The sequence below is a fragment of the Mustelus asterias genome, chromosome 10, assembly GCF_964213995.1.
Source record: "Mustelus asterias chromosome 10, sMusAst1.hap1.1, whole genome shotgun sequence".
In the NCBI taxonomy this organism is placed as follows: domain Eukaryota; kingdom Metazoa; phylum Chordata; class Chondrichthyes; order Carcharhiniformes; family Triakidae; genus Mustelus; species Mustelus asterias.
This window is the reverse complement of record NC_135810.1, coordinates 126,523,749-126,550,049: the sequence shown is the minus strand read 5'-3', so window position 1 is coordinate 126,550,049 and position 26,301 is coordinate 126,523,749. Positions and strand designations below refer to the sequence as shown.

The following is a 26,301-nucleotide window of genomic DNA, read 5'->3' as shown; positions in this document are numbered from 1 at the left end:
CACTCTGTCCATGCCCCTCATAATCTTGTAGACTTCTATCAGGTCGCCCCTCAACCTCTGTCGTTCCAGTGAGAACAAACCAAGTTTCTCCAACCTCTCCTCATGGCTAATGCCCTCCATATCAGGCAACATCCTGGTAAATCTTTTCTGTACCAAAGATGGTACAAAGATGGCCAAAATTGGACATACCTGATTGGCACAAGAGTCTGTTCCATTCAGATGAATGTTGTATCTGGGCAGATGTTCTGTTTATCAGGTTTCTGTGCTTCTTTCTCTCATCCTCCAGGGGAGCTGCTGGATCTGTGGAAGATGTTTCAGGATAAGTGGGTCTTTTTACACCAAGTGTTTTCTGAGATGGAGCTGAATGCCCGGGAACCTGATTCAAAGCTGGTGAGTGACCCCCATCCCCCAATCACAGCAAAGCTTGAGGTGGAGAAAATGGATTGGAGATAACACAAATGAACTCAGTGTTGCTGCTCAGGCAAATCCCATTTAGGTCAAAACACAGTTCACAGGCAGAAAATCACGAAGGAGCAAAAATCTGGAACCTTGCGAGGGGGAGAGAGATTGGGTGGGGGGGTGGGATGATGGGATTGACAGGCAAAGAGGGAGGCAAACCAGAACATGAGCAAATTAATGGAACTTTTCAGGCACCTGTCCGAAGCAAATGAGATGTATTTGACCTACTGAACGTAGGCATACACCCACAGTAAAGGGAGGATGATAGAAACATAGAAAACTACAGCACAAAACAGGCCCTTCGGCCCCACAAGTTGTGCCGAACATATCCCTACCTTTTAGGCCTACCTATAAACCTCCATCCTATTAAGTCCCATGTACTCATCCAGGAGTCTCTTAAAAGACCCGATTGAGTTTGCCTCCACCACCACTGACGGCAGCTGATTCCACTCGCCCACGACCCTCTGTGTGAAAAACTTCCCCCTAACATTTCCCCTATACCTACCACGCAGCATCTTAAACCTGTGTCCTCTCGTAGCAGCCATTTCCACCCTGGGAAAAAGCCTCTGAGAGTCCACCCGATCTATGCCTCTCAACATCTTATACACCTCTATTAGGTCTCCTCTCATCCTTCGTCTCTCCAAGGAGAAACGACCGAGCTCCCTCAGCCTATCCTCATAAGGCATGCCACTCAACCCAGGCAACATCCTTGTAAATCGCCTCTGCACCCTTTCAATCTTTTCCACATCCTTCCTGTAATGAGGCGACCAGAACTGAGCACAGTACTCCAAGTGGGGTCTAACGAGGGCCTTATATAGCTGTATCATTATCCCCGGACTCCTAAACTCAATCCCTCGATTGATAAAGGCCAGCACACCATACGCCTTCTTAACCACCTCCTCCACCTGCGGGGCCAATTTTAGAGTCCTATGGACCCGGACCCCAAGGTCCTTCTGATCCTCCACAGTACGAAGAGTCTTTCCCTTTATATTGTACTCCTTCATCCCATTTGACCTGACAAAATGGACCACTATGCATTTATCTGGGTTGAAGTCCATCTGCCACTTCTCCGCCCAGTCTTGCATCCTATCTATGTCCCTCTGTAACTTCTGACATCCCTCCACACTATCCACAACCCCACCAACCTTCGTGTCGTTGGCAAACTTACCAACCCATCCCTCCATTTCCTCATCCAGGTCATTTATGAAAATGACAAACAGCAAGGGTCCCAGAACAGATCCCTGGGGCACACCACTGGTGACCGACCTCCAATTAGAAAAAGACCCATCTATACACACTCTCTGCCTCCTTTGGGCAAGCCAGTTCTGGATCCACAGGGCAGCAGCCCCTTGGATCCCAAGCCCTCTCACTTTTTCGAGAAGCCTTGCATGGGGGACCTTATCGAACGCCTTGCTAAAATCCATATAAACCACATCTACCGCTTTCCCTTTGTCAATGTGTTTCGTCACATTTTCGAAGAACTCCACCAGGCTCGTAAGGCACGATCTGCCTTTGACAAAGCCATGCTGAGTATTCTTGAGCATACTAAACCTCTCTAAATGCTCATAAATCTTGTCCCTCAGGATCTTCTCCATCAGCTTACCAACCACTGAGGTTAGACTCACCGGTCGGTAATTTCCTGGGCTATCCCTATTCCCCTTCTTGAAAGTAGGAACCACATCCGCAATCCTCCAATCCTCCGGCACCTCTCCCGTCTCCATTGATGATGCAAAGATCATCGCCAGAGGCTCTGCAATCTCTTCCCTCGTCTCCCACAATAACCTGGGGTACATCCCATCCGGACCCGGCGACTTATCTATCTTGATGCCATTCAAAGATTCCAGCACAACCTCTTTGTTAAAGTCCACATACTCAATCTTTTCAGTCCACCGCAAGCCCACAGTACATCCACCCAGGTCCTTCTCCTCTGTGAAAACCGAGGCAAAATACTCATTAAGCACCTCTGCCATTTCTACTGGTTCCGTACTGATTTACCCACCTTCACCTTTTATAGGCCCTATTCCTTCACGTCTCATCCTTTTACTCTTCACATATTTATAGAACGCCTTAGGGTTTTCCTTAATTCTACTTGCCAAGGCCTTCTCGTGACCCCTTCTGGCTCTCCTAATTTCCTTCTTGAGTCCCTTCCTACAAGCCGTATACTCATCTAGATCCGTATCTTTGCCAAGCTCTCTGAACCTTTTGTACGCTTTCCTTTTCTTCTCGACTAGGTCCCGCACAGCTTTCATGCACCACGGTTCCTTTAACCTACCAACTCGTCCCTATCTGCTCGGAACATTGTCCTGTAGAACCTTAGACAAACATTCCTTGAAAAACTGCCACCTCTCTTCAGTACATTTCCCCGAGAATACCACCTTCCAATTTACTCCTCTAATTTGCTGCCTTATGTCTTCATATTTCCCCTTACTCCATATAAACGCTTTCCTAGCTTGCTTGATCCTCTCTTTTTCCAATGCAAGCATAAAGGAGATAGAGTTATGATCGCTATCCCCAAGATGCTCTCCCACTGAGAGATCTGATACCTGTCCAGGCTCATTGGTCAGTATCAGATCAAGTACAGCCTCTCCTCTTGTAGACTTGTCCACATGCTGTGTCAGGAAACCCTCCTGAATACACCTAACGAACTCCTCCCCATCCAATCCCCTTCCCCTGGGGATATTCCAATCTATGTTTGGGAAATTAAAGTCTCCCATCACAACAACTCTGCTATTATTGCAACTCTCCAGGATCTGTTTCCCTAGCTGCTCCTCCACCTCCCTGTCACTATTGAGCGGCCTATAGAAAACTCCCAGCAAAGTGATATATCGCTGGGTAGAGAGGGGAGGGCACCCAACTCCAGTTTCTTCCCGTCAGTCCCTCAGATCCCACCTCTGTTTCTTTCACTTCCCTTCCCCATTGCCTCTTCCCTCACAAAGAACCGTACAGCACAGGAACGGGCCCTTCGGCCCACCAAGTCTGTGCCGATCACATGATGCCTTTCTAAACTAAAGACCTTTTGCCTGAACACGGTCCATATCCCTCTATTCCCTGCCTATTCATGTTTCTGTCAAGATACCTCTTAAACGTTGTTATTGTATCTGCTTCTACCACCTCTTCTGGCAGCGCATTCCAGGCACTTTTAGTTTTTGTACCAATCTGCCAAGTGGGACCTTGTCAAACGCCTTACTAAAGTCCATAGAAACTACATCCACAGCCCTTCCCTCATTAATTATCTTTGTCACCTCTTCAAAAAACTCAATCAAGTTGGTGAGACATGACCTTCCCTGTACAAAACCATGCTGTCTGTCACCAACCAGTCCATTTTCCTCCAAATGTGCATATATCCTGTCCCTCAACATCTTCTCCAAAAGCTTCCCCACCACTGACCTCAGGCTCACCAGCCTATAATTTCCTGGATTATCTCTGCTTCCTTTCTTAAACAAGGGAACAACATTGGCTATTCTCCAGTCCTCTGGAACCTCGTCTGTGGTCAGAGGATATGAGGATATCTGTTAAGGCCCCAGCTATTTCTCCCCTTGCCTCCCGCAGTAACCTGGGATAGATCCCATCCGGCCTCATGATCCTTATATACGTACAAACTGCCTTGGGATTTTCCTCAACTCTGTTTGACATGGGCATTTCATGGCTCCTTTCAGCCCTCCTAACTCCTGGTTTAAGTTCTTTCCTGCTTTGTTTCTATTTATCGAGGACCTTGTCTGTCTTCAATTTCCTAACCCTTACATATGCTTCCTTTTTCTTTTTGACAAAGCTCACAATTTCTCTTGTTCCCTGAATCCAAGGTTCCTGAATCTTGCCATCCTCATCTTTCATTTTCACAGGAACATGTTGGTCCTGAATTCTAATCAACTGGCCTTTCAAAGATTCCCACATGACAAATGTGGATTTACCCTCAAACAGCTTCCTGAATCCACATTCCCCCATTCCTGCCTACATAGAACATAGAAAAGCTACAGCACAAACAGGCCCTTCGGCCCACAAGTTGTGCCGAACAATTTCCTTACCTTCTAGGCTCATCTATAACCCTCTATCTTACTAACCTCCATGAACCTATCCAAAAGTCCCTTAAAAGACTCAATCGAATCCGCTTCCACCACCACTACTGGCAGCCGATTCCATGCACCCACCACCCTCTGAGTGAAAAACTTACCCCTAACATCTCCTCTATACCTACTCCCCAGCCTAATATTGTTGTAGTTAGCCTTTCCCCAGTTTAGTGCTTTTACCTGAGGATTACTCTTATCCTTATCCATATGTAACTTAAAACTTACGGAAACATGGTCACTGTTCTCGAAATGCTCCCTGACTGAAACCTGGCTGGGTTCATTCCCCAATACCAGGTCTAGTATGGCTCCTTCCCTAGTTGGACTATTTACATATTACTTCAAGTGACCCTCCTGGATGGACCTAACAATCTCACTGCACCTTTGTATCTCAGCTACCTTGTGATAAAGCACACCATTCCATTAATTTCTTTCATTCTTGTCCTAGGTGATTTTGGTACTGTACCCCAAATTCTCTCTGCCCCTCCACTGTTCCCAGCTTCTAGCTATTCCTCTGACATCTCCATTTCCTGCTGCTGATTGTCCTCTCACAGGCCTCTAACACTTATCCTCTATTCCTGCTGGACAACTCACCACAGATAGGTTGACGAGGTTTAGAAACCAGCCCCGGTATTACCCATGGACATGGGGCTCCACCTGCTCGATTCCTGCATGAGGGTAAAATGGTGACCGGACAGTGGGTAGGAAGTGAGGGTCAGGTTAGGACAGAGAGTGTTGAGCGGTGCGGTCCTGAAACAGGCCATTCCATCAAAGCTTGATGAGTTGTGCTACATTTGTCTCACAGATGGCGAAGATCGAAGTGGTGGATGGATTGTATCGTCGGGTGATTCAGGCCCTCTCCATGAACCCCTCAGTTCTATCTGTCATCCACTCCCAAGATACCAAACAGTACCAGGGAATGGTCCTCAGGCTGATCTTCAGCACTGGAATTGCAGCGATGGAAGAAATCATTCTGGAGATGAACCATCTCCTAGAATCTGCCCGACTGGAATTTACTCGACTATACTTCCTCAGTGACGATGACTTGTTGCATTTGTTGACGCTGCAATCTGATCCCCGCACACTGCTGCCTTTTGTCAAGAAGTGTTTCAAGGGTGTACAGGGTCTTCACTATGAGGTAACGAGCAATGACAGTTTGGTTCTCTTGCCCAGGGTTAATGTTTTGGCAATCTATGGTGACCTGCAAGAAACAGTGGCTTTGACCCCTCCGCTGGAGGCCGCTTTCAGCAGCATACCTTGGTTACGAGGCCTGGAGCTAAGAATTCAACAAAGTCTCTTCCATTCCCTGGAGCGCTGCATCACCGAGAGGACAGCCTTGGCTGGGGAAATAAACAGCAAGATCATTGTGGAACCCTCGGGCAGGTCTGAAGCCTACAAGGCAGCACAGCTGATGAAACACATTTCAAAACTGGTCAGTAGTTTCCCGGCCCAGTGCATCCAGATCGCTGAAGAGTTTTGTTGGCTCAATGATTTAGAGAAAGTGTTGTTCAGGAAATCAGCCAGTAAGGAGTGGTTTAAGACCCTCTACAGCACAAAGATCAGCAGATTGGTGATGTGTGTTCGTGGCCTCTGCAAACATTCAGTGCAGGGACCTGAGGAGGCACACACCCTGTTTGTACTGAAGTGTTTGATCCTCATGTCAATCAGTCATCGCGATATTGGTGACAATCTCATCGCTTCAAACATCGAATCAAAGACTTCATTTGAGTGGCACAAATTCATAAAATATCAATTTGATTTTAATTGGATTTTCCCCAAGAAAGAATCCTTGAAACCTTCAGCCAAGTTTGGCCATTCAATACCTGGTGGAGACCAGAGCCAGTTTGGTCTAAGATGCTCTGTCAATATCTTGGGAAACAACTATTATTATGACTACGAGTATCTTAGCCCAAAACATTTGTGCGTGCAGACGTCAATGACGGAAAGAATGTGTCTGGCTGTGCTTCTTGCTCTTCAGAACTTTAATCCTTGTGCACTTGTCGGGTCATGTGGCACTGGGAAGACCTCCACCATCTCTCATTTAGCCAAGGCACTCGGATATCAGCTGGTCATCTTCCATTGCAGCAAGGACATGAGCTTGGCTTTCATCAGCCGGCTCCTGAGTGGTGCCATTCAATCAGGGGCCTGGCTAGTGCTGAAAAACATTGACTCTCTGCCTGTAGGAGCACTGTCCATTCTGGGCCAGCACCTGACCACAGTGCAGAATTCCTACAGGGGAATAACGGCAAAAGATCATTCCAACACATCCTACACAGACCGTAATGCTGGTCCTTACAGAAAGAAATTAGGAACAAGCCTGACTGACGTAACAGAGAGTGAGAACCTGAACACTAATATCAAATGTACCTGGAGCTATGAGGATATGACTCAATTCGATCCAACCTTCCTGGGAAGCGTTGCGTTTGCAGGAAGCATCATCCCAGCCAGAGTAAACTATGGTGCTTTTGTAACTCTTCAAAGATTTGATTCGAGTGTCGGGATTTCAGAAAACCTGAGACTGGTGTTGAGACCTGTCAGTATGATCCGGCCAGATGTTCAGGTGATCACCGAAGTGAAACTCTTCTCCATTGGCTTTTTGAAGGCTTCTCATTTATCAGGGAAAATTCTGTCATTCTTCGAGGTTGCAAAGGATTTGGGTTCCATCACAGATTGCTGCCAGTTACCGTTAATAGAGAAACTTTTAAAAACTGCAGCAGAAAATCTTTACCAAACACTGCAGCCAATAAACAAGGACGCAAAACAGAGGAGTAATGTAACCAATGGACAGTCCGATCCTTCCCAACCTCAACCGACTCAAGGCCAATATGAACAGAAAGGGGAGAGAGGCGCTCGTGGTACAGATACATTCACTGGAGAACAATGTCTGTTAGTATCTCATCCACGGAAACTCAGTTCAAGTTCAACACCTGATGCTAATGGGGCAACAGAGTTATCGGAAGACAGCACAAATGTTTCAGCACCTGTCTTTGAATCTGTACTCTTGGTTGAAGAACATGCAGTCCTGAAAGCTCTTGCTATAACTCTCTTCCCAACTGTGTCAGATCAGGAGAAACTCCGCAGTTTGAAGGGATTACTGAGGGATTTGTTCCCTGACTCCTGTGCTTCACCTGGCAATCTGGATTCTGATCCCAATCTCCTTTCAGCCATTGAACAGGAGCTGCTGCACACAAACCATCAGGTGACCAAGCAAACAGTTAACAATATCCTTGCACTTTACCAAGCACTAAAGGTCAGCAAAGGAGTGATCATGTATGGACATTCAGGCAGTGGCAAGACCACCTCATACAGGACTTTGTCAAGGACAATGAACCTCTTGGCTAGAAATGAGTCGAAAGGAACAGGAGATCAGTCTGACGACCCCAACCTCACATGCAGAACTGTGCAAGTTTCTGTCTGTTTCCCAAACAGTCTGTCCACAAAGGAGCTGCTGGGAGCCATGGACAAACAGACCTGGAAGAATGGGATTGTCACCAAGTGGCTGAGTGTAGCTCAGAGCTGGTCCCAGGCAAGGGCTCTTGTGAAAGAGTTCAAATCACCCCAGGTGAAACCCTGTCACTGCCCTGAACCGCTGCGGTGGATGGTGTTGGATGGTGAACTTTGTTTGGACTGGCTGGGTCCCATTAGCAGCTTGTTGTCCCAGAGTCAATCCCTGACTCTCTCCAATGGGGAACAAGTAACCTTGGCAGAATCCACTTCCCTTATTCTAGAGGTCAGTGACCTCAGCGATGCCTCCCCTTCATCAGTGACCTGGTGTAACCTGCTGCATTTTCAGGGCAGTAATATGTGGAAGGCTGTGTTGGATCAAATGATGAACAAGGTATACAGTAACTACAAAGTGCCGCGAGACTTGGTCAAGGTGTGGACAGGACTTGGTCAGGATCTCATTCCCAAAACCCTGGCTTTCTTGGAGCAGCATTGTATTTCCGCACTAAACTACCAAGCTGACTACATCCTGGTCCAACAAAACAAAGTGGCCCATGGGTTACAGGAAGTGATGGCTTTCAGAAACATTCTTCACGCCCTTCTCGATAAACACCTGGCACGTGACCAACAGAGAAAGGATGAAGCGGGTAAGATCAGTCCATTCCAGAGACACACTGTCCCCATCAAACACTCCCAGGACAGGTACAGCACGGGGTTAGATACAGAGTAAAGCTCCCTCTACACTGTCCCCATCAAACACTCCCAGGACAGGTACAGCACGGGGTTAGATACAGAGTAAAGCTCCCTCTACACTGTCCCCATCAAACACTCCCAGGACAGGTACAGCACGGGGTTAGATACAGAGTAAAGCTCCCTCTACACTGTCCCCATCAAACACTCCCAGGACAGGTACAGCACGGGGTTAGATACAGAGTAAAGCTCCCTCTACACTGTCCCCATCAAACACTCCCAGGACAGGTACAGCACGGGGTTAGATACAGAGTAAAGCTCCCTCTACACTGTCCCCATCAAACACTCCCAGGACTGGTGATGCACGGGGTTAGATACAGAGTAAAGCTCCCTCTACACTGTCCCCATCAAACACTCCCAGGACAGGTACAGCACGGGGTTAGATACAGAGTAAAGCTCTCTCTACACTGTCCCCATCAAACACTCCCAGGACAGGTACAGCACGGGGTTAGATACAGAGTAAAGCTCCCTCTACACTGTCCCCATCAAACACTCCCAGGACAGGTACAGCACGGGGTTAGATACAGAGTAAAGCTCCCTCTACACTGTCCCCATCAAACACTCCCAGGACAGGTACAGCACGGGGTTAGATACAGAGTAAAGCTCCCTCTACACTGTCCCCATCAAACACTCCCAGGACAGGTACAGCACGGGGTTAGATACAGAGTAAAGCTCCCTCTACACTGTCCCCATCAAACACTCCCAGGACAGGTACAGCACGGGATTAGATACAGAGTAAAGCTCCCTCTGCACTGTCCCCATCAAACACTCCCAGGACTGGTGAAGCACGGGACTAGTTATAGAATAAAGCTCCCTCTACACTGTCCCCATCAAACACTCCCAGGACAGGTACAGCACAGTGTTAGATACAGAGTAAAGCTCCCTCTACACTGTCCCCCATCAAACACTCCCAGGACAGGTACAGCACGGGGTTAGATACAGAGTAAAGCTCCCTCTACACTGTCCCCATCAAACACTCCCAGGACAGGTACAGCACAGGGTTAGATACAGAGTAAAGCTCCCTCTGCACTGTCCCCCCATCAAACACTCCCAGGACAGGTGTAGCACAGGGTTAGATACAGAGTAAAGCTCCCTCTGCACTGTCCCCCCATCAAACACTCCCAGGACAGGTACAGCACGGGGTTAGATACAGAGTAAAGCTCCCTCTACACTGTCCCCATCAAACACTCCCTGGACAGGTACAGCACGGGGTTAGATACAGAGTAAAGCTCCCTCTACACTGTCCCCATCAAACACTCCCAGGACTGGTGATGCACGGGATTAGTTATAGAGTAAAGCTCTCTCTGTACTGTCCCCATCAAACATTCCCAGGACAGGTCCAGCACCAACTCCTTGTGTCCGGGTTATCCCTATCAAAGTTGTCAGTGGAGCCAGTTTGGACCTGGTTTTTAATCTGGCAGTGATGCCTCTCATGGTTTCATTTCTGGTGTCTGGAATGTTGAGATGGTGGAGTCGCTGGGACTACACGTAGCAGCTTCATGGGTCTCCTGATGCCTGCAGTCCCAGCTGTGTTTTTTTGAGGGTGAATGTCATTGATCTTTCTATTGAAGGTGTTGTCCAGAACAATCCCTCAGCCATGCCGCAACGTTGCCGCCTTGATGACAGTATCCAACCCAAGGACCACATGCTGGCCAGGAGCATATTCGCGATGGCTTACATCTGGGCTTTTGGAGGACACCTTCACGTGAGGTACAGTAACTACCCTCAGCCTCAGATCAACTTCCTATCTTTCTGTAGAAGAGTCAGATGTATCTTATTCAAACATATAAGATTCTGACGGGAATAACAGTCAGGGATAGTGGGATAGTGTTACCCCTTCTGGGAGGAATTTTGAACAATGGGACACATCAAAACATATATCGAAGCTAGAAGCAGGAAGAGGCCATTCGGCCCTTCGAACCTGCTCTGCCATTCATTTTAACCATAGCTGATCATCGAATTCAATATCCTGATCCCCCATCATATCCCTTGGTCCCTTTCACCCCAAGAGTGACATCTAGTTTCCTCTTGAAATCAGACAATGTTTTGGCCTCAACTATTTTCTGTGGTAGTGAATTCCACCCATTCACCGCCCTCTGGGTGAAGAAACTAGATGGGTTTTTACAGTATACAGCTTGTAGGAAGGGACTAAAGAAGGAAATTAGGAGAGCCAGAAGGGGTCACAAGAAGGCCCTGGCAGGTAGGATTAAGGAAAACCCTAAGGCGTTGTATAAATATGTGAAGAGTAAAAGGATGAGACGTGACGGAATAGGGCCTATAAAAGGTGAAGGCGGGAAAGTCTGTACGGAACCAGTAGAAATGGCAGAGGTGCTCAATGAGTATTTTGCCTCGGTTTTCACAGAGGAGAAGGACCTGGGTGGATATACTGCGGGCTTGCGGTGGACTGAAAGGATTGAGTATGTGGACTTTAAGAAAGAGGTTGTGCTGGAATCTTTGAATGGCATCAAGATAGATAAGTCGCCAGGTCCGGATTGGATGTACCCCAGGTTACTGTGGGAGACGAGGGAAGAGATTGCAGAGCCTCTGGCGATGATCTTTGCGTTGTCGATGGAGACGAGAGAGGTGCCGGAGGATTGGAGGATTGCGGATGTGGTTCCTATTTTCAAGAAGGGGAATAGGGAGAGCCCAGGTAATTACCGACCGGTGAGTCTAACCTCAGTGGTTGGTAAGCTGATGGAGAAGATCCTGAGGGACAGGATATATGAGCATTTAGAGAGGTTTAGTATGCTCAAGAATACTCAGCATGGCTTTGTCAAGGGCAGACTGTGCCTTACGAGCCTGGTGGAGTTCTTCGAAAATGTGACTAAACACATTGACGAAGAGAAGGCGGTAGATGTGGTTTATATGGATTTTAGCAAGGCGTTCGATAAGGTCCCCCATGCAAGGCTTCTAGAAAAAGTGAGAGGGTATGGGATCCAAGGGGCTGCTGCCCGGTGGATCCAGAACTGGCTTGCCCAAAGGAGGCAGAGAGTGGGTATAGATGGGTCTTTTTCTAATTGGAGGTCGGTCACCAGTGGTGTACCCCAGGGATCTGTTCTGGGACCCTTGCTGTTTGTCATTTTCATAAATGACCTGGATGAGGAAGTGGAGGGATGGGTTGGTAAGTTTGCCGACGACACGAAGGTTGGTGGGGTTGTGGATAGTCTGGAGGGATGTCAGAAGTTACAGAGGGACATAGATAGGGTGCAAGACTGGGTGGACAAGTGGCAGATGGACTTCAATCCGGATAAATGCGTCGTGGTCCATTTTGGTAGGTCAAATGGGATGAAGGAGTACAATATAAAGGGAAAGACTCTTAGTACTGTAGAGGATCAGACGGACCTTGGGGTCCCGGTCCGTAGGACTCTGAAATCGGCCCCGCAGGTGGAGGAGGTGGTTAAGAAGGCGAATGGTGTGCTGGTCTTTATCAATCGAGGGATTGAGTTTAAGAGTCCGGGGTTAATGATGCAGCTATATAAGACCCTCGTCAGACCCCACTTGGAGTACTGTGCTCAGTTCTGGTCGCCTCACAATAGGAAGGATGTGGAAAAGATTGAAAGGGTGCAGCGGAGATTTACAAGGATGTTGCCTGGATTGAGTGGCATGCCTTATGAGGATAGGCTGAGGGAGCTCGGTTTTTTCTCCTTGGAGAGACGTAGGATGAGAGGAGACCTAATAGAGGTGTATAAGATGTTGAGAGGCATAGATCGGGTGGACTCTCAGAGGCTTTTTCCCAGGGTGGAAATGTCAGCTACGAGAGGACACAGGTTTAAGGTGCTGGGGGGTAGGTACAGGGGAGATGTTGGGGGTAAGTTTTCCACACAGAGGGTGGTGGGCGAGTGGAATCGGCTGCCGTCAGTGTTGGTGGAGGCGAACTCAATATGGTCTTTTAAGAGACTCCTGGATGAGTACATGGAGCGTAATAGGATGGAGGGTTATAGGTAGGTCTAGAAGGTAGGGACGTGTTCGGCACAACTTGTGGGCCGATGGGCCTGTTTGTGCTGTAGTTTTTCTATGTTTCTAACAATGAACAATGGTTTCATGGTCATCAGTAGATTCTTAATTCCAGATTTTTTTTGTTGAATTCAATTTCCACCATCTGCCTTGGTGGGATTGTGGTTTTAGTCATAGAGTCATAGAGGTTTACAGCATGGAAACAGGTCCTTTGGCCCAATTGTCCATGCTGCCCAGTTTTTACCAATGAGTTGGTCCCAATTGCCCGCATTTGGCCCATATCCCTCTATACCCATCTTACCCATGTAACTGCCCAAATGCTTTTTAAAAGACAAAATTATACCCACCTCTACTATTACCTCTGGCAGCTTGTTCCAGACACTCACCACCCTCTGTGTGAAAAAATTGCCCCTGGGGACCCTTTTATATTTCTCTCCTCTCACCAAGAGTTTTAAACTCCACTACCTTTAGGAAAAGATGTTGACTACCTAGCTGTTCAATGCCTCTCACTATTTTACAGACCTCGATAAGAAACATGGAAACATAGAAGATAGGAGCAGGAGGAGGCCATTCGGCCCTTCAAGCCTGCTCCGCTATTCATTACGATCATGGCTGATCATCCAACTCAATAGCCTAATCCTGCTTTTTCCCCATAACCTTTGATCCCATTCGCCCCAAGTGCTATATCCAGCCGCCTCTTGAATACATTCAATGTTTTGGCATCAACTACTTCCTGTGGTAATGAATTCCACAGGCTCACCACTCTTTGGGTGAAGAAATGTCTCCGCATGTCCGTCCTAAATGGCCTACCCAGGATCCTCAGACTGTGACCCCTGGTTCTGGACTCCCCCACCATCGGGAACATCCTCCCTGCATCTACCCTGTCTAGTCCTGTTAGAATTTTATAAGTCTCCATGAGATCCCCCTGATTCGCCTGAACTCCAGCAAAAACAATCCTAACCTCGTCAATCTCTCCTCATTCATCAGTCCCGCCATCCCTGGAATCAGCCTGGTAAACCTTCGCTGCGCTTCCTCGAGAGCAAGAACATCCTCCCTCAGAAAAGGAGACCAAAATTGCACACAATACTCTAGGTGTGGCCTTACCAAGGCCCTGTACAATTGCAACACTTCCCTGCTCCTGTACTCGAAACCTCTCGCAATGAAGGATAACATGCCATTTGCCTTCTTTACCGCCTGCTGCACCTGCATGCTTACCTTCAGTGACTGGTGCACAAGGACACCCAGGTCCCACTGCACACTCCCCTCTCCCAATTTACAACCATTCAGGTAGTAATCTGTCTTCTTGTTTTTGCTTCCAAAGTGAGTAATCTCACATTTATCCAAATTATTTTACATCTGCCATTGATTAGCCCACTAACCCAACCTGTCCAGATCATTCTGAAGGATCTCTGCATCCTCGTCACAATTCACCCTCCCACCCAACTTGGTATCATCTGCAAACTTTGAGATGTTACATTTTGTTCCCTCATCCAAATCATTGATATATATTGTGAATAGCTGGGGTCCCAGCACCGATCCCTGTGGCACCCCACTAGTTACTGCCTGCCAATTTGAAAAGCACCCATTAATTCCTACTCTTTGTTTTCTCTCTGCCAACCAGTTTTAAGATCATCTCTAAGCCTCCTACGCTCCAGGGAAAAAAGTCCCAGTCTATCCAGCCTCTCCTTATAACTCAAACCATCAAGTTCTGGTAACATCCTAATAAATCTTTTCTGCACTCTTTCGAGTTTAATAATATCCTTTCTATAATAGGGTGACCAGAACTGTACACAGTATTCCAAGTGTGGCCTTACCAATGTTTTGTACAACTTCAACAAGACATCTCAAATCCTGTATTCAATGTTCTTACCAATGAAACCAAGCATTCCGAATGCCTTCTTCACCACTCTGTCCACTTGTGACTCCACTTTCAAGGAGCTATGAACATGTACCTCTGGATCTCTTTGTTCTGTAACTCTCCCCAACGCCCTATCATTAACTGAATAAGTTCTGTCTTGGTTTGACTTACCAAAATGCATCACCTCGCATTTATCTAAATTAGACTCCATTTGCCATTCGTCAGCCCTCTGGCCCAATTGATCAAGATCCCGTTGCAATTGGAGATAACCTTCTTCACTGTCCACTATGCCACGAATCTCGGTGTCATCTGCAAACTTACTAACCATGCTTCCAAAATTCTCATCCAAATCATGAATATAAATGACAAATAACAGTGGACCCAGCACTGATGCCAGAAGACTGGAGGATAGCAAATGTTGTCCCCTTGTTCAAAAAGAGGAGTCGGGGACAACCCTGGTAATTATAGACCGGTGAGCCTTACTTCTGTTGTGGGCAAAGTATTGGAAAGGATTATAAGAGATAGGATTTATAATCACCAAGAAAGGAATAATTTGATTAGGGATAGTCAGCACGGTTTTGTGAAGGGTAGGTCGTGCCTCACAAACCTTATTGAGTTCTTTGAGAAGGTGACCAAAGAGGTGGATGAGGGTAAAGCGGTTGATGTGTATATGGATTTCAGCAAAGCGTTTGATAAGGTTCCCCATGGTAAGCTTTTGCAGAAAATACGGACACATGGGATTGAGGGTGATTTAGTGGTTTGGATCAGGAATTGGCTAGCTGGAAGAAAACAGAGGGTAGTGGTTGATGGGAAATATTCATCCTGGAGTTCAGTTACTAGTGGTGTACCGCAAGGATCTGTTTTAGGGCCACTGCTGTTTGTCATTTTTATTAATGACCTGGATGAGAGCGTAGAAGGATGGGTTAGTAAATTTGCGGATGACACTAAAGTCGGTGGAGTTGTAGACAGTGCGGAGGGTAGTGGCAGATTACAGAGGGACATAGGTAAGCTGCAGAGCTGGGCTGAGAGGTGGCAAATGGAGTTTAATGCGGAAAAGTGTGAGGTGATTCACTTTGGAAGGAGAAAAGTGTGAGGTGATTCACTTTGGAAGGAGTAACAGGAATACAGAGTACTGGGCTAATGGTAAGATACTTGGTAGTGTGGATGAACAGAGGGATCTGGGTGTCCATGTGCATAGATCCCTGAAAGTTGGCACCCAGGTTGATAGGGTTGTTAAGAAGGCGTACGGTGTGTTAGCTTTTATTGGTAGAGGGATTGGGTTTTGGAGCCAGGAGGTCATGTTGCAACTGTACAAAACTCTGGTGCGGCTGCACTTGGAGTATTGCGTACAGTTCTGGTCACCGCATTATAGGAAGGATGTGGAAGCATTGGAAAGGGTGCAGAGGAGATTTACCAGGATGTTGCCTGGTATGGTGGGAAAATCGTATGAGGAAAGGCTGAGGGGCTTGAGGTTGTTTTCGTTAGAGAGAAGAAGGTTAAGAGGTGACTTAATAGAGGCATACAAGATGATCAGAGGATTAGATAGGGTGGATGGTGAGAGCCTTTTTCCTCGGATGGTGATGGCTAGCACGAGGGGACATAGCTTTAAATTGAGGGGTGATAGATATAGGACAGATGTTAGAGGTAGGTTCTTTACTCAGAGTGTAGTAAGGGCGTGGAATGCCCTGCCTGCAGCAGTGGTGGACTCGTCAACATTAAGAGCATTCAAATGGTTATTGGATAAACATATGGATGATATTGGAATAGTGTAGGTTAGATGGGCTTTAGATTGGTTTCACTGGTCGGGGCAGCATCGAGGGCCCAAGGGCCTGTACTGCGCTGTTATGTTCTATGTTCTATGATCCCTGAGGTACACCGCTGGTCACAGGCCTCCAGTTTAAAAAACAACCCTCTACAATCACTCTCTGTCTTCTGTCGTCAAGTCAATTGTGTATCCATTTAGATACCTCACCCTGGATCCTGTGAGATTTACATGAGGCTTTTGCATGATCCTGTGTACTTTGTTTTTAAGTGTTGAGCATTAACTGGAAATGCTGCAGAGTCAGAACATGAATAATAATATATCACTTTGCCACAGCCGCTGGCCTCAGTTTGACCAGTTTGCCAGACAGGCCCTGGGAAGCAGTGACTACAACATTCACATCCCCTCTGATGGCCTTGTCTTTGATTGTTACATCAACCCTGCCACTGGATATCTGGAGGGTCTGCACAGAGACAGTGAGACAGAAAAGAAAAAGAACAAAACCTACATCCTCGTTCCTGAGGTAAGCCTGACTGTGGAGGGAGATGGGGGGATGGATTAAAACAGATTTAAAAATGATTGGCTGCGATTGAACAAGCAGTAATTTAGCAACAGGTATCAAATCTACAACTGGCACAGTGATGATGATCCAGTGACCTGGACTAGTGATCCAATGACCTGGACTAGTGATCCAATGACCTGGGCTAGTGATCCAGTGACCTGGATTAGTGATCCAGTGACCTGGGCTAGTGATGCAGTGACCTGGGCTAGTGATCCAGTGACCTGGGCTAGTGATCCAGTGACCTGGGCTAGTGATCCAGTGACCTGGGCTAGTGATGCAGTGACCTGGGCTAGTGATGCAGTGACCTGGGCTAGTGATGCAGTGACCTGGACTAGTGATCCAGTGACCTGGGCTAGTGATCCAGTGACCTGGGCTAGTGATGCAGTGACCTGGACTAATGATGCAGTGACCTGGACTAGTGATCCAGTGACCTGGGCTAGTGATGCAGTGACCTGGACTAATGATGCAGTGACCTGGACTAGTGATCCAGTGACCTGGGCTAGTGATCCAGTGACCTGGGCTAGTGATCCAGTGACCTGGACTAATGATGCAGTGACCTGGACTAATGATGCAGTGACCTGGACTAATGATGCAGTGACCTGGGCTAGTGATGCAGTGACCTGGACTAGTGATCCAGTGACCTGGGCTAGTGATCCAGTGACCTGGGCTAGTGATGCAGTGACCTGGGCTAGTGATCCAGTGACCTGGGCTAGTGATGCAGTGACCTGGGCTAGTGATGCAGTGACCTGGGCTAGTGATGCAGTGACCTGGGCTAGTGATGCAGTGACCTGGGCTAGTGATCCAGTGACCTGGGCTAGTGATGCAGTGACCTGGGCTAGTGATGCAGTGACCTGGGCTAGTGATGCAGTGACCTGGGCTAGTGATCCAGTGACCTGGGCTAGTGATCCAGTGACCTGGGCTAGTGATCCAGTGACCTGGGCTAGTGATGCAGTGACCTGGACTAATGATGCAGTGACCTGGACTAGTGATCCAGTGACCTGGGCTAGTGATGCAGTGACCTGGGCTAGTGATCCAGTGACCTGGACTAGTGATCCAGTGACCTGGGCTAGTGATCCAGTGACCTGGGCTAGTGATGCAGTGACCTGGGCTAGTGATGCAGTGACCTGGGCTAGTGATCCAGTGACCTGGGCTAGTGATCCAGTGACCTGGGCTAGTGATCCAGTGACCTGGACTAATGATGCAGTGACCTGGGCTAGTGATCCAGTGACCTGGGCTAGTGATGCAGTGACCTGGGCTAGTGATCCAGTGACCTGGGCTAGTGATGCAGTGACCTGGGCTAGTGATGCAGTGACCTGGGCTAGTGATGCAGTGACCTGGGCTAGTGATGCAGTGACCTGGGCTAGTGATGCAGTGACCTGGGCTAGTGATGCAGTGACCTGGGCTAGTGATGCAGTGACCTGGGCTAGTGATCCAGTGACCTGGGCTAGTGATGCAGTGACCTGGGCTAGTGATGCAGTGACCTGGGCTAGTGATCCAGTGACCTGGGCTAGTGATCCAGTGACCTGGGCTAGTGATCCAGTGACCTGGGCTAGTGATGCAGTGACCTGGACTAATGATGCAGTGACCTGGACTAGTGATCCAGTGACCTGGGCTAGTGATGCAGTGACCTGGGCTAGTGATCCAGTGACCTGGACTAGTGATCCAGTGACCTGGGCTAGTGATCCAGTGACCTGGGCTAGTGATGCAGTGACCTGGGCTAGTGATGCAGTGACCTGGGCTAGTGATCCAGTGACCTGGGCTAGTGATCCAGTGACCTGGGCTAGTGATCCAGTGACCTGGACTAATGATGCAGTGACCTGGGCTAGTGATCCAGTGACCTGGGCTAGTGATGCAGTGACCTGGGCTAGTGATCCAGTGACCTGGGCTAGTGATGCAGTGACCTGGGCTAGTGATGCAGTGACCTGGGCTAGTGATGCAGTGACCTGGGCTAGTGATGCAGTGACCTGGGCTAGTGATGCAGTGACCTGGGCTAGTGATGCAGTGACCTGGGCTAGTGATGCAGTGACCTGGGCTAGTGATCCAGTGACCTGGGCTAGTGATGCAGTGACCTGGGCTAGTGATGCAGTGACCTGGGCTAGTGATCCAGTGACCTGGGCTAGTGATCCAGTGACCTGGGCTAGTGATCCAGTGACCTGGGCTAGTGATGCAGTGACCTGCCTTCCTTCCCCAGTCTGGGTCTCTATGTGTCTCCAACCTACAGCATCGTGCTTGACACGAACCTTTCCTCTAGTGCCCCAGCAAGATCATTTATTACAATAAGGCACTTAAGTTGCTACAAATAATAGTAATGAGTAAAACTGAACCTTCTCATCCTCAATCTTGGAGGAACCCAGCACATCAATGTAAAAGATAAGGATAAAGTATTCGCAGCAATCTTCAGCCAGAAGTGCCGAGTGGATAATCCATCTCAGTCCCCAGCCTCACAGATGTCAGTTCGATTCACTCCTTGTGATGTTAAGAAAAGCTGAAAACACTGGGATACTGCAAAGGCAATGGGCCTTGATAACATTCCGGCAATAGTACTGAAAACTTGTGCTCCAGAACTTGCCACTCCCCTAGCCAAGCTCTTCCAGTACAATTACAACACTGGCATCTACCTGGTCATGTGAAAAACTGCCCAGGTATATCCTGTACACAAAAAGCAGGACAAATCCAACCCGGCCAATTACCGTCCAATCAGTCTACTCTCGATCATCAGTACAGTGATGGAAGGGGTCATTGACAGCGCTATCAAGCAGCACCTGCTCAGCAATAACTTGCTCAGTGACGCCCAGTTTGGGGCTCGCCAGGGTCACTCAGCTCCTGACCTCATTACCGCCTTGGTTCAAACATGGACAGAAAGAGCTGAATTCCAGAGGTGAGGTGAGAGTGACAGTCCTTAACATCAAGGCCACATTCGACCGAGTGTGACATCAAGGAGCCCTAGCGAAGTTGGAGTCAATGAGAATCAGGAGAAAACTCTCCGCTGGTTGAAGTCACACTTGGCACAATGAAAGTTATGATGATTGGAGGTCAAACATCTCAGCTCCAGGATATCTCTGCAGGAGTTCCTCAGGGTCGTGTCCTAGGCCCAACCATCTTCAGCTGCTTCATCAATGACCTTCCATCCGTCATAAGGTCAGAAGTGGGGATGTTCGCTGATGATTGCCCAGTTTTCAGCTTCTAAAGCAGTCCATGTCCAAATGTAGCAAGACCTGGACAATATCCAGGCTTGGGTAAGTAACAGTCACACCACACAAGTGCCAGGCAATGGCTATCTCCCACCAAGGGGGGAATTAACCATGGCCCCTTGAAATTCAATGACATTAGCATCACTGAATCCCCCACTATGAACATTTTGGGGGTTAACGTTACAAATCTAATGGTTGCAGATTGCTTTAACAGCTGATTATTTGCTGATGGTGTAATGAGGGTGTTTCAAATGCTGCTGTTTTAGGTTCTCTGTGCAGGAAAAGCTCCTTCAATAAATCTCTCATTGTTAGTTTGAATCTATGTGTGCTCTTTATGTTTAAGACTCACAAACAGTAACACCATCAACAGATTAGTCATCACTGACCAGAAACTGAACGGGACTAGCCATATAAATACTGTCTCTACCAGACCAGGTCAATAGCTCAGGAATTAGTAACTCACCTCCTGACTCCCCAAAGCCTGTCCACCATCCAGAAGACATAAGTAAGGATTGTGATTAAATACTGTCCAGTGCCTGGAGGGTGCAGCTCCAACAACACTCAAGAAGTGACCGGGTCCATAGGACTCTAAAATCGGCTCCGCAGGTGGAGGAGGTGGTTAAGAAGGCATATGGTGCGCTGGCCTTTTTCAATCGAGGGATTGAGTTTGGGAGTCCGGGGATAATGATGCAGCTATATAAGACCTTCGTCAGACCCCACATGGAGTACTGTGCTCAGTTCTGGTCGCCTCATTATAGGAAGGATGTGGAAAAGATTGAAAGGGTGCAGAGGAGATTTACAAGGATGTTGCCTGGATTGAGTGGCATGCCTTATGAGGATAGGCTGAGGGAGCTCGGTCTTTTCTCCTTGGAGAGATGAAGGATGAGAGGAGACCTAATAGAGGTGTATAAGATGTTGAGAGGCATAGATCGGGTGGACTCTCAGAGGCTTTTTCCCAGGGTGGAAATGTCTGCTACGAGAGGGCACAGGTTTAAGGTGCTGGGGAGTAGGTACAGGGGAGATGTTAGGGGTAATCTTTTCACACAGAGGGTGGTGGGCGAGTGGAATTGGCTGCCGTCAGTGGTGGTGGAGGTGAACTCAATGGGGTCTTTTAAGAGACTCCTTGGATGAGTACATGGAGCTTAATAGGATGGAGGGTTATAGGTAGGTCTAGAAGGTAGAGATGTGTTCGGCACAACTTGTGGGCCGAAGGGCCTGTTTGTGCTGTAGTTTTTCTATGTTTCTATGTTTCTAAGAAGCTCGATACCATCCAGGACAAAGCAGCCTCGCTATATTGCCATCCCTTCCACAAACATTCACTCCCTCCACCACTGACGAACAGTGGCAGCCGTGCATACCACCTACAAGATCCACTGCAGCAACTCACCAAGGTTCCTTAGGTAGCACTTTCCACATAGAAACTAGAAGCAGGATTGGCCATTCAACCCTTCGAGCCTGCTCCGCCATTCATTTTGATCACGGCTGATCATCAAATTCAATATCCTGATACCCCCCTTCCCCCCATATCCCTTGACCCCTTTAGCCCCAAGAGCTATATCTAATTTCTTCTTGAAATCAGTCAATGTTTTGGCCTCAACTACATTCTGTGGGAGTGAATTCCACAGATTCACTACCCTCTGGGTGAAAAAATTTCTCCTCACCTCAGTTCTAAAAGATTTACCCTTATCCTCAAACTATGACCCCTAGTTCTGGACTCCCCCACCAATCGGGAACATTCTTTCTGAATTTACCCTGTCTAATCACTTCTCGGCCTTTTGGCTAAGATCAAGTGTAGTCATGTGGATGCTGCACTTGGTTGAGGTCATTGGGTTGCATTTAAGCTTCATATGTTTCATATGAAGCAATTTTTAAAAGTGGTATCTCGGCCTTTTGGCTAAGATGCAAATGAGATCAAGCCTTGGAGGAGGAATTCTCCGCCTACTCCAATCAGCTTGGCTCATGTAGATCAGGCCCAAGACAGGGTAGAGGATTGCATGCCCTGTCTTGTCAGCCTGGATCGGAAATGTCTCAACTTGTTGAGACTCTGAATTGGACTTGATTTGATTGAATTGGAAAAGTATTTTAAAAAAACCCTGTTAGAATTTTATCAGATTCTATGAGATCCCCTCTCACTCTTCTAAACTCCAGTGAATATAATCTGAACTGACTTGGTCTCTCCTCACATGACAGACTTGCCATCCCAGGAATCAGCCTGGTAAACCTTTGCTGTACTCCCTCTATAGCAAGGACATCCTTCCTCAGATAAGGACACCAAAACTGCACACAATACTCCAGGTGTGGCCTCACCAACGTCCTATACAATTGCAGCAAAACATCCCGATCTCTATACTCAAATCCTCTCGCTATGAAGGCCAACATACCATTTGCCTTCTTTACACAGAACAAAGAACAAAGAAAATTACAGCACAGGAACAGGCCCTTCGGCCCTCCAAGCCTGCACCGACCATGCTGCCCGACTTAACTAAAACCCCCTACCCTTCCGGCGGCACGGTAGCACAGTGGTTAGCACTGCTGCTTCACAGCTCCAGGGTCCTGGGTTCGATTCCCGGCTCGGGTCACTGTCTGTGTGGAGTTTGCACATTCTCCTCGTGTCTGCGTGGGTTTCCTCCAGGTGCTCCGGTTTCCTCCCACCGTCCAAAGATGTGCGGGTTAGGTTGATTGGCCAGGTTAAAAATTGCCCCTTAGAATCCTGAGATGCGTAGGTTAGAGGGATTAGCGGGTAAATATGTGGGGGTAGGGCCTGGGTGGGATTGTGGTCGGTGCAGACTCGATGGGCCGGATGGCCTCCTTCTGCACTGTAGGGTATCTATCTATCTATGATATCCCTCTATTCCTATCTCATTCATGTACTTGTCAAGACGCCACTTAAAAGTCACTATCGTATCCACTTCCACTACCTCACCCGGCAACGAGTTCCAGGCACCCACCACTCTCTGTGTAAAAAATCTGCCTCGTACATCTCTTTTAAAACTTGCCCCTCGCACCTTAAACCTATGCCCCCGAGTAATTGACTCTTCCACCCTGGGAAAAAGCTTCTGATTATCCACTCTGTCCATGCCTCTCATAATCTTGTAGACTTCTATCAGGTCTCCCCTCAACCTCCGTCGCTCCAGTGAGAACAAACCAAGTTTCTCCAACCTCTCCTCATAGCTAATGCCCTCCATACCAGGCAACATCCTGGTATATCTTTTCTGTACCCTCTCCAAAGTCTCCACATCCTTCTGGTAGTGTGGCGACCAGAATTGAACACTATATTCCAAGTGCGGCCTCACTAAGGTCCCATAAAGCGTCAACATGACTTGCCAATTTTTAAACTCAGTACCCCGGCCGATGAAGGCAAGCATGCCATAAGCCTTCTTGACTACCTTCTCCACCTGCATTGCCACTTTCAGTGACCTGTGTACCTGTACACCCAGATCCCTCTGCCTATCAATACTCTTAAGGGTTCTGCCATTTACTGTGTATTTCCTATCTGTATTAGACCTTCCGAAATGCATTACCTCACATTTGACCAGATTAAACTCCATCTGCCATCTCTCCGCCCAGGTCTCCAACTGATCTATATCCTGCTGTATCCTCTGATGGTCCTCATCGCTATCCGCAAATCCACCAACCTTTGTGTCGTCCGCAAACTTACTAATCAATCCAGTTACATTTTCCTCCAAATCATTTATATATATTACAACCAGCAAAGGTCTCAGCACTGATCCCTGAGGAACACCACTTGTCACAGCCCTCCATTTAGAAACGCACTCTTCCACTGCTGCCCTCTGTCTTTTTTGTCCTGTCTGGAGACAATACACATCTCTTTAACCTGTCTTAATGCTCTCTCCACTCACATTGTTTGTGTCTTAAAGACTTGATTAGCTGTAAGTATTCACATTCCAACTATTGTTCTGTAAATTGAGTTTGTATCTTTATATGCCCTGATTGTGAACAGAATTCCCACTCACCTGAAGAAGGGGCTTAAGGCTCCAAAAGCTTGTGGCTTTTGCTACCAAATAAACCTGTTGGACTTTAACCTGGTGTTGTTAAACTTCTTACTGTTCTTTGACCGAGCCAGTTTTGTATCCAGCTTGCCAGCTCACCTCTGATCCCATGCAACTTCACCTTCTACACCAGTCTGCCATGAGGGACCTTGTCAAAGGCCTTACCGAAGTCCATGTAGACAACATCCACTGCTCTACCCTCATCAATCATCTTCGTCACTTCCTCGAAAAACTGGATCAAGTTCGTGAGACACGACCTCCCTTTCACAAAACCATGTTGCCTCTCACTAATATGTCCACTTATTTCCAAGTGGGAATGAATCCTGTCTTGAAGAATCCTCTCCAATAATTTTCCTACCACTGATGTAAGGCTCACCGGCCTGTAATTACCTGGATTATTCTTGCTACCTTTCTTAAACAAAGGAACAACGTTGGCTATTCTCCAATCCTCTAGGACCTCCCCTGTAGCCAGTGAGGATACAAAGATTTCTCTCAAGGCCCCAGCAATTTCCTCTCTTGCCTCTGTCAGTATTCTGGGGTATGTCCCATCAGGCCCTGGAGACTTGTCTACCTTGATGTTTCTCAAGAAACCCAATACCTCCTCCTTTTTGATCTCAACATGATTCAACTATCTACACATCCTTTCCCAGACTCATCATCCATCAAGTCCTTCTCTTTGGTGAATACTGACGCAAAATATTCATTTAATATCTCGCCCATTTCCTCTGGCTCCACCCATAGATTCCCTCCCTTGTCCTTGAGTGGACCAACTCTCTCCCTTGCTACCCTCTTGCTCTTTATATATGTATAAAAAGCCTTGGGATTTTCCTTAATCCTGCTGGCCAATGCTTTTTCATGACCCCTTTTAGCTCTTCTTACTCCTTGCTTAAGTTTCTTTCTACTTTCCTTGTATTCCACACTTGCTTCGTGTGTTCCCAGCCTCCGAGCTTTGACAAATGCTTCCTTTCTCTCTTTGAGTAGGCTCACAATATCTCTCGTTATCCAAGGTTCCCAAAACTTGCCATACTTATCCTTCATCCTTACAGGAATGTGCCGGTCGTGAATCCCTATCACTTTACACTTGAAAGCCTCCCACATGCCAAATGTTGATTTGCCCTCAAACATCTTCCCCCAATCTACATTCTTCAGTTCCTGCCTAATATTGTTGTAATTAGCCTTCCCCCAATTTTGCACCTTAACTTGAGGACTACACTTATCTTTATCCATCAGTACCTTAAAGCTTACTGAATTGTGGTCACTGTTCCCGAACTGCTCCCCCACTGAAACATCGACCACCTGGCCGGGATCATTCCCCAATACCAGGTCCAGTATGGCCCCTTCCCTAGTTGGACTATCTACATACTGTTTCAGGAAGCCCTCCTGGATGCTCCTTACAAACTCTGGCCCATCCACGCCCCTAGCACTAAATGAGTCCCAGTTAATATAGGGGAAATTAAAATCTCCCACCACAACAACCCTGTTACTTTTACACCTTGCCAAAATCTGCCTATACATCTGTTCCTCAATCTCCCGCTGGCAGTTGGGTGGCCTATAGTAAACCCCCAACATTGTGACTACACCTTTACTGCCTGCTGTTCCTGCGCGCTTACTTTCAGCGACTGATGCACGAGGACTCCAAGGTCTCGCTGAGTATCCGCCTCTCTCAATTTACACCCATTCAAGTAATAATCTGTCTTCCTATTATTGTTACCAAAGTGGATAACCTCACATTTATCCACATTATTCTGCATCTGCCATGCAGATGCCCACACACTCAGCCTGTTCAAATCACGATGTGTGCGGAACTTGGCTATCACACACATGAGGACGGCCTAAACCGGGATGTTGGATTTATGTCACATTATCAGTAACCCCCACAGCTTGCCTCCTGGACTTGCAGAATCTCACTAGCTGTTCTGTCTGGAGACAATGCACATCTCTTTAACCTGTGTTTAATGTTCCCTCCACCCACATTGTCTGTACCTTTAAGACCTGGCTGGCTGTAGGATTTGCATTCTAATCAGTATTCTGCAACTTGATTTTATCTGTGCCCTGTTTGAGAGCACATTTCCACTCCATCTGACGAAGGAGCAGCGCTCCGAAAGCTTATGGTATTTGCTACCAAATAAACTTGTTGGACTTTAACCTGGTGTTGTGAGACTTCTTACCGTGTACATCCCAGTCCAACGCCCGCATCTCCACATCATTTCTATCAGTTAGCCAATCCTCGAACACCATGGGCCTTTTGTG

The 26,301-nt window shown here is 47.6% G+C and overlaps 1 protein-coding gene across 1 annotated transcript in view; it reads left to right on the top strand.

Moving 5' to 3' along the window:
• dnhd1 (dynein heavy chain domain 1) overlaps window positions 1-26,301 on the top strand; it is a 261,227-nt gene that overhangs the window by 135,818 nt on the left and 99,108 nt on the right. The window contains exons 18-21 of the mRNA XM_078221475.1: window positions 287-390; window positions 5,326-8,611; window positions 10,286-10,424; window positions 16,625-16,811. Coding sequence (XP_078077601.1) covers window positions 287-390; window positions 5,326-8,611; window positions 10,286-10,424; window positions 16,625-16,811 — 3,716 coding nt within the window. The remainder of the gene's footprint in view (window positions 1-286; window positions 391-5,325; window positions 8,612-10,285; window positions 10,425-16,624; window positions 16,812-26,301) is intronic.